General features: G+C 35.8%; 1 protein-coding gene across 6 annotated transcripts in view; it reads right to left on the bottom strand.

Moving 5' to 3' along the window:
- LOC106085499 (mannosyl-oligosaccharide alpha-1,2-mannosidase IA) overlaps positions 1–15,386 on the bottom strand; it is a 476,398-nt gene that overhangs the window by 152,977 nt on the left and 308,035 nt on the right. For 2 of the 6 annotated variants that reach the window (XM_013249774.2, XM_059368312.1), the window contains exon 2: positions 9,639–10,670. The exons of 1 other annotated variant lie outside the window; for it this stretch is intronic. In XM_013249774.2, coding sequence (XP_013105228.2) covers positions 9,639–10,490 — 852 coding nt within the window. In that variant the 5' untranslated portion in view covers positions 10,491–10,670. Of the gene's footprint in view, positions 1–9,638; positions 10,791–15,386 lie in introns of all 6 variants that reach the window. 3 more of the 6 variants (XM_013249772.2, XM_013249773.2, XM_059368313.1) reach the window with 2 other exon arrangements.

Genomic DNA, 15,386 nt, shown 5'->3' with positions numbered 1-15,386 from the left:
AATGATTTAGAATCGCTGGGGGCCTCCAAATAATTTCGTTAACACCTCAGCTATAACTATTCAAGATGTTAAAGAGTTATCTCTATGCATATTTTTTGCTACTTTTTTTGATTCTATCCCACTATCTGTTTGTTTACTTTTAACCTTAGGTCAAGTTTAACATTATTTTGGCAGTTTCTCTATAACAAAGTTTCTCTATAGCGTTGCTAAACTCAACATGCTTTCTGAAAACAGCAGAACAAATTTTGCTGTTTTAGGAAAAAATTACTGCTGTCCCAATTTCAGCAGACTATTTGTTGGTACTTCAAACTTTTTTCCTGTTTTTACTATCAAATTTCTCTGAGTGTAGGACAAAATGGTTTAACCGAATTAAAACCATTGTTTTATGAATAGATATTTTTGAACCATGTTACCTGAAGGGAATTTTGGAATTAAGCAGTTTATCATCCTGGACATACCTAGAAGAAAAATATATTTGAAATGGAAGGATTAGTAAAGCAGAAAAAGTAGTAACAATAACAAAACGTGTAAAATCATTAAAAAGTCTTCGGCTAAAAATTAAATTGAAAATAAGTTGTCAGATAAAAAAATTATCGATTCAATAATTTTTATACCCTCAATCCTAGTATGAGAGTATACTAATTTCGTCATTCCCTTTGAAACTCATCGAAATTTTTAGCTGAGACATTCCTGATTGTCTTAACATTCCAAGTCGATCTAGTCATGTCCGTCCGTCTGTCCGTCAGTCGAAAGCACGCTATCTTTTAAACGAGTAAAGCTCAGCGCTTGAAATTTTGAACTATTTTTTTTCAGTGTACTATAGGTCAGTTGGGATTGTAACTAGTTCAAATCGGTTCAAATTTAGATATACCTGACATGTAAACAGATCTCCCGATTTGATTTCTTGAGTCTCAATTTTCATCTGATTTGGCTAAAATTTTGCATTGTTTTGTTATGACTTTTCTCTCCTTCCCCGTATTCCGCAGACGATATGGTAGTGTAGGCCAAAGAACTGCTGTAAATAAATTTGGTTAACCCGAAGTTTTTCAGGTCTACACAGTCTGAGTTAAGGGTCCATAAAGCTATGCTGAGCTTTCGGTGCAACTGTGCCAAATATTTTCCAAATCGGTTCATAACCTGATATAGCACCCATGGGATTGGTTTATCCCATGATATGACTGAGCTTTCGGTGCAACTGTGCCAAATATTTTCCAAATCGGTTCATAACCTGATATAGCACCCATGGGATTGGTTTATCCCATGATATGACTTTTTGAGTGACTTTGCTTGAATATCAAGTACAGTTTGTTTCTGCCCATAACTTGATATAGCTCCTCTATATTTTCAAAAAACTTGTCAAATGCGATCCATGGTGGAGAATATGCAAGTTATGTAAGGGTATGACACTGCACCGAATTTCAACCATATCGGGTTATTAATAAGTTATTTATGGGTGAAAGACCTTCAACCAAGAAGTCGGTCTAAAAAGGGACTGTATCTAAATATAATCCGATTTGAACCATACCCGGGAAGGATATCGAGGGTCCTAGCACAACTTTGTGAGCAAGATTTCAGCGGAATCGGCAATAAATTCGCATTTTATGACACCAAAACATTTAATCAGGAGACCGGTATCGAAATAGCAGCTACATCCAAATATTATCTGATCTAAACCATATTTGTTACGGATATCGAGGAGCCAAAACAACTCGGAGGACACCCTAACGCATGTCCGCCTATGACGCTGAACGCGTCATCATCAGATCATCAGAAAAAAATCAACTGACATTTGTTTGGTACTATGCCATGTATACTCTTCACCCCAAAGAGGTGTCGAACTGCGGCACGCCGTCCGAACTGGGCTTTAAAAAAGAGGCTCTAATCATTGAACTTAAATTTGAATCTTACAGCTCATATCTTATATCTTATCATACCATATATCTTATTTATATATGAGAAGCTTACCCCTGTTGCTTAATGGAATGTTCATGGACGAATTTACATTTGCAACATAAGTCATTATGTAACATTTCAGCGAAGTCGGGAAATATATGCGCCATTTATAGCCCAAGATCGGTATACATGGCAGCTATATTCCAATTTAGTTATATATAGACCTACTCAGCAAAAATGTTAATGAGCCTAATACAAATCGCAGTGCCAAATTTCAACGAAATTGGGTAATAAATGCATCTTTTATGGCTACAAGACCCATATAGTCCGACATCTTCGAACTTAACCTACCATGGATAAGAAGTTTTGGCTCAACATCTTCATATTTAAAGACTGCAGCGTGATTTCAACAGACAGACCGATGAACATGGCTAGGAAGTTTTAGATTTTTTCTACAATCAAGAACATTTATACTACACATGTCGATGCAAAAGACACCGTCCTTCGATGGCGGTTAAAAAAAATAATGTTTTAATATAAGTGACACCAACAACGCACAGTGGGCCAAATGGCAAAAAAATTGGAAATAAGTCTACAACTTTTTATCTGTTGATTTTAGCCATACAAAATGTTCTAGACATTTGTAGAGGAGGACATAGGCTTTCAGAAAAGTGCTGTTGTTGGTCCATATCTTTAATACAGGGTGAGCTACAGGGTGTCAAAGTTGACCACTTTTGACTTCTCCAAGCTTCTGGGGGCCATAACTTTTGATCTACTCAACCGATTTACATGATTTAGGACTCTAGAGAAAGAGCTTGACAAGATCTAAAAAACTTATGCATAAAGTACCATGCCATCGTGTACTGTTAAGGAGTTATGAATTGTTTAATTTTAAAATATGAAAATTTGGCCTTGGTTTTTTTCAGTGTTTTTTTAATAACTCCGTCAATTTTAAAGCTATAAACTTCATACTTCACACAAATTATGCCAGCATATGTGTGCATAAAATACAAAAGGAATCACGTGAATATCTTTGGCGGTTTAAAAATGGCATCGTTTTCAATATGAAAAATATTTTTTTTGTCAAAAAATTGCAAAATTTTTCAAAAAAGATACTCCCATTTCCTTTAAGTTTTCGCAAACTTTGGCCGTCAAAGCATTATCATTTCTTTCCATTTTCACAAAGTCGAGGTATTAAGAAAAGTTTTAAGTGCTAATTTGGCTAATTTCGATATCAAACAACACCGTTATCTTAAGACCAAAATGGCCAATTTTTTTACTAAACTTCAAAAGTTTCTCACTGGAAAAAAAGTTCCACGGGGATTTTTTCGCTTTTTTTGAACTTAAATGAAAGCTTAAAATGTTCCCAACATTTTAAGGTATGTCTCGCCATATCCTAGCCATAAATGAGATCGTAGCGATCAAAATACTGAAAAAAGTCAATTTTCAAGTAGTGCTATATTCATTGCTAAAAAACAAGTATTACGTCACATTTTATTGCAAAGATGTTAAATAAACTTTTATTTGGTAACACTTCTTCTACAAAACACAAAAAGAATCATGGAAATATCTCTATTCTATTCCATTTTATGGAACCGGCAATAAAAAAGTCAATTTTTCAAAAAAGTCGAATTTCCCAAATTTTGTTTTTGTTGTCCTAATTGCACATGACACACTATAGCCATATTTACGCAACATACCTTATCGTAAAGGAAATTTTCATACCTTTCCAACGATGTATAAAACATTTCTCAACTCGGATTCTATCTACTCTAAAATTCATTTACACTTCATTAAACTCTATATAAAAATGTCTATTTGTGAAATGGAACCTTATATGGGGACTACACTAAAACATTGATAGATTTGCCCAGGGTTTACAATACAAATGTGTTAGAATAAAAAAAGGTCTCCTGCCAAAGTTTAAAAAAATTGGAATAAAAATATGTGTTTTAGAGCGAAAACACTTCGCATCGGCGTGCGTTTGTATAGTACCTACATCTATTTTTAATGTAAGCTGATGATTTTTGAATAAAAAGTAACCTAGAAATATACCTGCATATATATATATATTTGTGTTAAGATTTGATGCAGACAAATGTTACCTGTTTCGCTATGTCGAATTCCCAGGAAATCCACCGTATCAATGAATGTGAAAAAACCTACCCATAAAAAATTCATTGTCATTTTTTTTAACCAAATTCGAGGCGGCACATCCGCCAAATTTAATAAAAGATACGTTCAAAACAGCATTGTTAAAAACACAACCAAAAAATGTTGGACGAATTGTCGATGTTTTACCATTAGCATCTCCGAAAAGGGTAAAGAGAATGGTAGAAAGTATTCCAACTCCAAAATCGACTACAGAATTCACGGAGGAAGATGCACTGGCCCTGATTTTGAACCTAGGCCTCTCAAGAAACAAATACTCAACAATGAGGAAGGCTCTTCGTGAAAAAGGATGGGGTTGTTTACCCTCAAAACATAAATTGTACAACACCAGGACGAAAATGGTGCCATCAAATATATACGTGGACGAATTAAAAGCAAGAGTGAAACTTGCTGATCTTGTTGAAAATACAGCTGTTAGAATTATTTCTAATTTTACTGAAGAACAGTTGAACACATGTAATAATTCCGAAGTGGTTTTGATCAGCAAATGGGGTTGTGATGGATCATCTGGATTTTCCGAATATAAGCAACAAACAGAAATAGATACCAACTTCGCATCAATTTTCATGGCATCATTAGTACCATTGAGAATGAGATTGTACAAGGACCAATCTTCATCATCGAAAGAAAATGCATTTCAAGATATATGGATAAATAGAACACCTGGGTCAAAATATTTATGTCGCCCAATTCGGTTTGAGTATACAAAGGAAGACCGGAACACAACACGATCTTTGGTGAACGAAATAAAGGAAGAAATTGCTGCATTACCCATGATTGTTATAAACCAATTGGGAAGAAATATAAAAGTTTCGTTTCAACTACAACTCACTATGATCGATGGAAAGGTGGCAAACGCATTAACTGGCGTTATGTCCAATTGGAGATGCAATATTTGTGGCAAGAAGAATGGGCAATTCGAGGACAAGTCTGATGAAAATTTAGTAAACGAAAATGCGCTCAATTTCGGTATTTCGCCCCTGCACTGTAGAATTCGATTCATGGAGTATTGTTTGCATTTATCGTATGACCTTAAATATCGGACTAGCCCTGGAAACCGCGATGTCTCTGCTAGAAACAACCAAGATCTTCACAAAATGAGGCAGGAAGAGAAGAATCGAATCCAGTTGGAGTTTAAACAAAAGGGACTTATAATAGATAAACCTCTTTACGGATACGGAAGCACAAATGATGGCAACTCGGCAAGGCGGTTTTTTGAGGACCCCGTATCGACATCTAAAATAACCGGTCTTGATGAACACTTGCTAAGACGATTCAAAGTGATTTTGGCTGTAATCAATAGCAAAAAGATGATAAATTCAACCAAATTTGAAGCTTATAGTAATGACACAAAAAACATTTTATCTGATTTATATTCGTGGAAAGCTTTAACACCGACAGTACATAAAGTCTTACATCATGGCAAGGAAATTGTGGAATACAACATACTTCCGTTAGGAGAACTTACAGAAGAAGCTCAGGAATCCCGTAATAGAGATGTTAAACAGTTCCGGCTTTTCAATACCCGAAAGAGCACCAAATTTAACCAAAATTATGATTTACTTCAATATTTATTGTTATCGTCTGATCCGGTACTATACAGCATCAGAACTAAATGGCTACCAAAAATATGTGACGATATAGATAAGGACGATCCCGATGCCATTCAAATTAAAGAGCTTTTAAATTTTGATACCTTAGATTATTTGGTAGAGAATAAAATCAAATAATACAAAACTAAAATGCTTTTTTATTTTGGGAGTAGCTAATATACATATAAACGCACGCCGATGCGAAGTGTTTTCGCTCTAAAACACATATTTTTATTCCAATTTTTTTAAACTTTGGCAGGAGACCTTTTTTTATTCTAACACATTTGTATTGTAAACCCTGGGCAAATCTATCAATGTTTTAGTGTAGGCCCCATATAAGGTTCCATTTCACAAATAGACATTTTTATATAGAGTTTAATGAAGTGTAAATGAATTTTAGAGTAGATAGAATCCGAGTTGAGAAATGTTTTATACATCGTTGGAAAGGTATGAAAATTTCCTTTACGATAAGGTATGTTGCGTAAATATGGCTATAGTGTGTCATGTGCAATTAGGACAACAAAAACAAAATTTGGGAAATTCGACTTTTTTGAAAAATTGACTTTTTTATTGCCGGTTCCATAAAATGGAATAGAATAGAGATATTTCCATGATTCTTTTTGTGTTTTGTAGAAGAAGTGTTACCAAATAAAAGTTTATTTAACATCTTTGCAATAAAATGTGACGTAATACTTGTTTTTTAGCAATGAATATAGCACTACTTGAAAATTGACTTTTTTCAGTATTTTGATCGCTACGATCTCATTTATGGCTAGGATATGGCGAGACATACCTTAAAATGTTGGGAACATTTTAAGCTTTCATTTAAGTTCAAAAAAAGCGAAAAAATCCCCGTGGAACTTTTTTTCCAGTGAGAAACTTTTGAAGTTTAGTAAAAAAATTGGCCATTTTGGTCTTAAGATAACGGTGTTGTTTGATATCGAAATTAGCCAAATTAGCACTTAAAACTTTTCTTAATACCTCGACTTTGTGAAAATGGAAAGAAATGATAATGCTTTGACGGCCAAAGTTTGCGAAAACTTAAAGGAAATGGGAGTATCTTTTTTGAAAAATTTTGCAATTTTTTGACAAAAAAAATATTTTTCATATTGAAAACGATGCCATTTTTAAACCGCCAAAGATATTCACGTGATTCCTTTTGTATTTTATGCACACATATGCTGGCATAATTTGTGTGAAGTATGAAGTTTATAGCTTTAAAATTGACGGAGTTATTAAAAAAACACTGAAAAAAACCAAGGCCAAATTTTCATATTTTAAAATTAAACAATTCATAACTCCTTAACAGTACACGATGGCATGGTACTTTATGCATAAGTTTTTTAGATCTTGTCAAGCTCTTTCTCTAGAGTCCTAAATCATGTAAATCGGTTGAGTAGATCAAAAGTTATGGCCCCCAGAAGCTTGGAGAAGTCAAAAGTGGTCAACTTTGACACCCTGTAGCTCACCCTGTATTAAAGATATGGACCAACAACAGCACTTTTCTGAAAGCCTATGTCCTCCTCTACAAATGTCTAGAACATTTTGTATGGCTAAAATCAACAGATAAAAAGTTGTAGACTTATTTCCAATTTTTTTGCCATTTGGCCCACTGTGCAACGTCTTGTTGTAAAAAGCACTAGCTTTAGTTTCCTTCTCGTCAATTTTGCCAATGGTTTTACCATGCGAGTGACCATTTCGGCTTTATTTTGGCCAATTTTAGTTCGATTTGGATGCGATTTGGACCAACTGGAAAAATGCCGACATATTTTTCAAATTTAATAAAAATGATATTAATTTTCGCATCCACCATTAATAATTTAAAATTTGTTGACAATTTTACGTAGATTACCACAATACCCACCAGGGTGACCACTTTAGGTTGGATTGAAGTAAACGTAATTAATATAAACCGATCCAGGATCTTGACTTCTTGAGTTTCTAGAGGACGCAATTCTTTCCCGATTTGGCTGAAATTTTGCATATAGTGTTAAGTTTTATCTTCCAACAACTGTGTAGAGTAAGGTAGAAATCGGTTGAAAATCTGACACAGCTCCCATATAAACCAATCTCGGATCTTGACTTCTTGAGCCCCTCGAGGGCGCAATTATTTTCCGATTTGGCTGAAATTTTGCACGAAGGGTTCTGTATAGTATATATGAAGGTATATATGATTCGGCCTGGCCGAACTTAGCAGGCTTTTACTTGTTATATATATATATATATATATATATCTATATATGTATATATATATATATATATATATATATACATATATATATATATATATATATATATATATATATATATATATATATATAACAAGTAAAAGCCTGCTAAGTTCGGCCAGGCCGAATCATATATACCTTCATATATACTATACAGAACCCTTCGTGCAAAATTTCAGCCAAATCGGAAAATAATTGCGCCCTCGAGGGGCTCAAGAAGTCAAGATCCGAGATTGGTTTATATGGGAGCTGTGTCAGATTTTCAACCGATTTCTACCTTACTCTACACAGTTGTTGGAAGATAAAACTTAACACTATATGCAAAATTTCAGCCAAATCGGGAAAGAATTGCGTCCTCTAGAAACTCAAGAAGTCAAGATATATATATATATATATATATATCTATATATGTATATATATATATATATATATATACATATATATATATATATATATATATATATATATATATATATATATATATATATATATATATATATATATATATATATATATATATATATATTCGAAGTAGGACCCACGTAGATTGATGATTTTGATAATTTAGCCACTTAAACCTTACCTAACCTAACTCTAATGTTAGGTTAGGTTAGGTTTAAGTGGCAGTCTGCCATCAGACTGTGATACCACAGGTACACAAGATGCCTTCTATTTCCTACCGTTGAACCATCCAGATCGCTTTTAGAAGCCCAACTAATCCGCTAAATCAGTCAGGTTGTCAAAAGAATAAGAACCTAAAGTGGAACTCCTTTTGTCTGCCAGTGCGGAACACACACACAGAAGGTGTTCTATGTCGCTAGACCCATACCCACAGATTCCAGTTTCTTTGGAATATGTAAGGTAGTTTCTAGTCTCTCAAGCTCGCCCGCTTTTCAACTATCTGGGATATCTCTGTGGCCCGGCACCCAGAACAGGCGAACTCGAAAATTATCTTATTAGAGTCAGAAGTTGTTCTATGTCGCTAGAGCCATACCCACAGATTTCAGTTTCCCTGGAATATGGAAGGTAGTTTCTAGTCTCGCAAGCTCGTCCGCTTTACAACTCCCTGGTATATCTCTGTGGCCTGGCACCCAGAGCAGGTGAACTCTAAAAATATCTTATTAGAGCCTCGAAAATATTCCATAAATACTTTTTATTAGTGCCAATCTGATTGGATTGTAAATGGACCAAATCGGTCCGACCCGATTTTAGTCTATGCTCGTGCAAAACCGAATATAGATTGCTTATAAACCGATCCCATTCTGTTATGATACTAAAAAGCGTTTCCCGTTTTCTCTTAATTTCTGCCAAAAAAAAAACTCAGAAAAGGCGATTTATTTGGGCCAGCCGATCTAAGCGCAATTTAACTTGTTATTTCTGTTGTTTGAACTTTCAACTCGTAAAGCTTTCCTTTTCTTGTTCTTAACAAGCATTCTCCATTTTGCTGTAATGTAAAACATAGGTAACCCGAGTGAGTATTGGTAAACGATGTCAACAAAATTCTTTGGTTAGGCGAATGTTAAACTGGCCTATACATATTGCTTCGCAACAATTCATTTAAAAACCAAATGCTAAAAGCAATAAAGTGCGCAAGTAATTTTTTTTTACTTGATACTTTTGGTCTCAAAATTTTGTACAAATTTTTAGATCTTAAACAATTTTTCGTTGCAGCAACCAAATACATTTAATAAAGACAAAATCATCAATTATTATGTGAGAAACAAAGTTATCTGGAAATAGTACCACTATTTACCTTTACGACATGTGAACGCTTCTCGTAATCAATCATGGAGACATTTTTGTCACTTATCACCAGGACGGGCGACACAGTGGTTGTGGAGGTGGCGATGGTGGTTGCAATTGTAGCCATGGCTTCCATTGATGGTGCTGCTATGCGATTAAATGATTCATGATTATCCAGCGAGATCCGTGTGCTCGCTGCTGCTGTGTGGGCAGTCGGGGCTGGCCTCAAAGCGGAACCGGATGTGGCTGTGGAAGTTGCCAATCCACCAGCAGCAACTGTCTTGGATGAAAACTTTTCAACGGAGTCATTGGTGTCCATTGAAATCGCATTGATTTCTTGTACTTGTAGAGTGTCAATATTTCTATCATTGTCCACGATTCTGGCATTGGGCCAAAGACCAAGTGGCGACCACGAACCGTATGCTGACATTTCATTACGTGGAGGTTCCGGTGAATTGTGCTGCCGATTGGCTTCTTCGTTGCTGTTGTGTTGCTGGTGATGTTCCGTCATCATGCCAGTTTCTTTGTCGAAGCGAAAAATATTTTTCGGGTGGCTTTGGGTATACTGGGACAAACGGCGTTCGCTCTCCAGCCCAGCAAGGTAGTCGTTCACACTCTCTCCGCCAGCGGCATCAGCCTCATCGTCATCATCGCCATCACCTCCTCCGTCACCGTCATCGTATTGCTGATGCTGTTGATTGCTGGTGGCCATGCTATCACTGGCAACTTTTTCATTTAATCGAATAATATTGGATAAATTGATGTTATTGATGAGTGTAACGCCGCATATGGCCACCAAAACGATAACGAAACAAATACCACCAATTAAGAAAATGGGTGTTTTTGAATTTTTGGGACACATTTTTAAATATTTCAACGTACTATTGTTGTGAATGCAAATTAAAGTAAAAGCGTTGCTTAGTATGTTTATATTTTTTTTTTTTGGGATTGTCAGCGTTTTAATTAAAGAATCATCACTCTGCTGATTTTGAATTTCGGGAAACAATTATATTCACTTGATATTAAATTGTTCTAAGCATTTCTACAAATGGAAAGACCTTTTGAATAGTTGCTATTATTCACGACCTTATTCTTTGTATTTCATAGAAAATCACTGGACAAAAGCTTTAATGGCGAACGGCGAGACAGAAGAACACTTGTGCTGAATTGTTTAAATGTTGTTTAAATGTTGATTTTATTATTTAGTTACTATTTTTAGATAGGTTTGAGAGGAGATGCAATTCTAATTTGGCGACAATGAGAATGTTCAAATGGGTAGATGTGTAAATTGATTGTATAGTATAAAACGATACCAAACTTAAACTGTTTGGAAAGTGCATTGTTTAATCAAAAATTGATTTTGGACATTCGAATATATTCTTGCAAATCTGCCCACGAACATTAGATTAAGGAACAGGGGCAAACTTTTGACTTCCGACTGAAGTGCAATATTAAAGGGCCTTCTTTTATAGCCGAGTCCGACACCTCTTTGTGGAGAAGTTTCTACATGGCATAGTACCTCACAAACGTCGAAATTTTTTTCTGCTGTTCTCGCCAGGATTCGAAGCCAGGCGCTCAGCGTCATAGGGGGACATACCAACCTTTGCACTACGGTGGTCTGAATATATTCTTCTAATACCAAAATAGTCGATTTAGTTAAATATGTTTCTTAACGTATTCATTTTGGTGGCTTGACTTGTAGAAATCTGATGCTTTCAACTACAACTATCAAATAAAAGTGCTTTATAAAATATTGGGTTGCCCAAAAAGTAATTGCGGATTTTTTAAAAGAAAGTAAATGCATTTTTAATAAAACTTAGAATGAACTTTAATCAAATATACTTTTTTACACTTTTTTTCTAAAGCAAGCTAAAAGTAACAGCTGATAACTGACAGAAGAAAGAATGCAATTACAGAGTCACAAGCGTATCCGCACAATAATTAATGCAATAAATCTGACTATGTAAGCACGATCAAAACAGGCTTAAAACTCTGGCCGAATACAAAAAGTAAGAAATAGGATAATAGCGTATATTTAATAAAGCCTAAAAAGTGTCCCTTTTAAGTAGCAAGTTGTACGACTATTGAAGTTGAAATATTTCAAAAGGCCTCTCCATATCCAAAGGTATATTTCCGCTACCGTATATAGCATCAAAATATACATTTTCTGCTCCACAAAATAAAAGATGAATGGGAGGTTTTGGTTTTTGTGTCTGTCAGTAAGTTGAAATCACGCAACAGCCTTTAAAAACAGATAATGAGATGACGGAGGGCACCATAGCGCACAGGGTAGCATGTCCGCCTATGAGGTTGAAATCTTGGTTTCCTATCCTGACGAGAACATCAGAGAAAGTTTTCAGCGCAAGTTATGCCCTTCTAATGCTGGCGACATATGTGAGGTAATTTGCCATTGCCATGTAAAGACTTCTCCCAAGGAGATGTCGCACTGCGGCACGCCGTTCGGACTCGGCTATCATTGAATAGGACAGCACTCATATATGAGAAGTTTGTCCCTGTTCCTTAATGGAATGATCATGGACGAATTTGCATTTGATATTGGGACGAAACTACGCAGGTTTTGATTTTGCACAGACAAAGTCGGAACATATTTGGACAAGGTCTAAGAGGGATTGTTAAGAAGCTCAGATAATCGATACACAAAAGCAAATGATTTGATATGATCCACCTACTCACTTGTATTCCAAACGATTACGCTGCCCTTTTGATGTATTGCACTAATACCTCTTATTGGTGCTAGTCATTTAGAATGTTACATGGTCTTAATAAGTCCACGTTTTTCTATAGATCCCATATAAACCGACCACCCCTTTTTACTCCTTGAGTCCCGGGGGTGGCAATTTTTATCCAACTTTGTTAAATTTTTCTACTCCTATTATGACTTCCAAAACCCATGTCGCGTATGGTCCAAATCGATCCATAGCAAAACATATCTGGTCTAGAGATTTTAATTTTTGCCTTAGGAGCGCAACTAGGCGTGCTGAGCTTTGCTGTCACTTCATATAACATTTAACTTCCATAGCAAACAGTCTGGGAGCTTTATCCAAACTAGGCCAATTTTGGTTTATTTACATTGACATATTAATATTAATTTTTGAAAAATGCACCATCCCATATATCTGTGAAAAACTCGTTTAATGAATTCATTCATGGCCGACGCTCGCTCAAAGACGAATTCCGTGAAGATCGTCCAAAAACGGCAGTTGTCCAAGAGAACATTGATAATGTGCGGGAACTGATAATGCAAGATCGTCATGCAACATACCGTGCGATAGAGGCATCCCTAGGCATTTTATTCACCAGCATACATTCGATATTACATGAACACTTGACCAATAAAAAGCTTTGTTTTCGCACAACTTCCCAACCGCCAAAAAAAAAAAGCTTGTGTCAATTGGTGCAAAGAAAAGTTGAAAAATATGAACGCGGTGCTTCAAAAGACGTTTGTAGGATCGTTACAAGTGACGAATAGCAAATCACGATTAAACTGGTATTTTTATTTGTTATCGCATGATATCGATTACTATCCCGTACAACTTTGCACTAAAATTCTATCCAGAACATTTGACTTGCACTGGACAGCACTCCAATGAAACACAGCAATTGTCATAGTCTTTATAATAAGAGCATTTTTCTTAAGATCGTCGAATAAGCTTACTGTTTTTTTTTATGCCTTATGAGGGACCGGGTATATTTTTTCGCTCAAATCTTGTATCTACAAATTCAACATTTTTTTAATTTTTTCTAACAAAACCAGTCTTCGTTTGTTTCTCTCTCGAGAAGTGCTCAATGACCGAATATTTTTCTTTGAAATAGAAAAGGAAAGCCAGAGCTTACCTTAGGTTAGAATAACTCATCGGCCATTTTATGTTCGAAGGCTTCAAGGGCCGTACGTTGGTATGTTGTACATATAGCGTATTTATTGCGAAAGTGCCTCTTTGAAATAAATACCTCATTATTTACGCTCGACAACCCTGTATTCTAGCTGTTCTTTTCCCAATGCAGGTGTTTTATGTAAAGGCAGATTTTTTGTCTACACAATTACACTACTCCCAAGCTGTAAACATGATTCTGTGCTTCTTTTGGAAATTGTATTGATGGCTTTGAACAGTTGAACAGTGTGCCCAGATTCAAAACCCGGCCGGGCTCTGCAGAATGTTTCATTCTCAAGCTTTTTTACCAGTCTCGTTACTTAATTTTGGAGAGAACGAGTTCCAACCGCAGATGCAGGTTGCTGTCCGTGGCAAGCCCAATGTGATGGCAATATCAAAAGCCATATATTTCGCCACATTCATATTGGCGAAGAACTTTGTTTTCCCCACACTGTTTTACTCGCTGAGCCCATATTTCTAACAAGACTTCAGAAAAATAAACAATCAGCCAAATTAGACAAAGTTGGGATTCCCCTGATTCATAAAACAAATAAATGATGATGGTGCGAGTGCAACTATTTTCATAAAGCTAAGTCAGTAATCGGCTTGTTGTGGGCTCTATATATTGTACTAAAAAGTAACCCCGAAAAAGAAAATCTATGTTAGGAATTCCGTGCTACTCACAAAATCCCGGATTGTGTTCGATACCACGCCCCTAAGTTGGTTCATGTCTAGTATTGTGACCCCACCTAAATAGCAGAGTTTGTTAGCCGCGAAAGCCCGGCAATGACATAAGAAATGCTGCAACGTTTCATCATCTTCCCTATATGTCCAACAATTGCTAGATGACGAAATTGATATTCATTTTCGGAACCAAGTGTACCGCCCATATTAAATTTATTTACTGACCACGGTTATATGAGGCTCAAATAAAAGGCACTTAAGAATAGAGCATGAATCTTATATAAAATTTTTGCGACAAATGTTGCATCGTCAAACCAGAGGGGTCCCTCGGGACCGAGTATGGTTTTACTTCCATAACATTTTACGCAAAACTAATAGACCGGCATAAACAATAACTTGTTGAAATCATAAAACTAGTTCGAGGGTAAAAATTAGCTAAAAAATTTCATCAAAATATTGAAGCTGATTCGCCGAAACTTTAACTGTAAAACTAAGATATTCGCCAAGACAACCACACTTTGAAGGCTTCGAAAGATTAGGATCGACCTATAAATAGTATGTTGGCAATCAGTGCCAAATTCAGTTCTGACTTTATGACCAAATGTTGCCGCCGATGGGTCAGTTCCTGCAACCGAAAATTTAGGGCACCCCGGTAGCCGAGTTTGTAGCGTGCTCCGATTACTAGTGCAGGGGTCATGGGTTTGATTCCCGTCAGAAGCCTTGGTCTGTCGCTGCTGTGGTATCACAATGGACTTAAAATTGTCTAAGTGAGTCTGTAAAGGACTGACACTCTTCCTAAACCTAAACCTACCAATTTCACAATAACAGAAGAAGTTTGGCAATTTTCGATTTTGCACAAATATGTGGTGGGCCTCCACCCCCAAAATAAAATCCTATTACTTTTTTTTTAATTGTCACTCTATTTTACAACTTAAATAACATAAGTAGTGCTGCTTCGGGATTTTACATATAAAGCGTCAATTAGAAAATAAAACAGGAAGATAATATGCAAAATTTTCATAAAGTTGTTTAAAGTTCAATTGAGCTACAAATCTTCCAAAAGTTTGTGTTTCTCAATATGAGAAATATTTGCAACTGAAAATTTGAACAAAACCACATGGGATTACCTTTTCCCTAAGTTTAGGAATAAATGGCCCAGGTGCACTGATTGTTTCAATACCTCA

This window comes from Stomoxys calcitrans, chromosome 4 (genome assembly GCF_963082655.1).
Source record: "Stomoxys calcitrans chromosome 4, idStoCalc2.1, whole genome shotgun sequence".
NCBI lineage: Eukaryota > Metazoa > Arthropoda > Insecta > Diptera > Muscidae > Stomoxys > Stomoxys calcitrans.
This window is presented reverse-complemented; position numbering and strand designations above follow the sequence as displayed.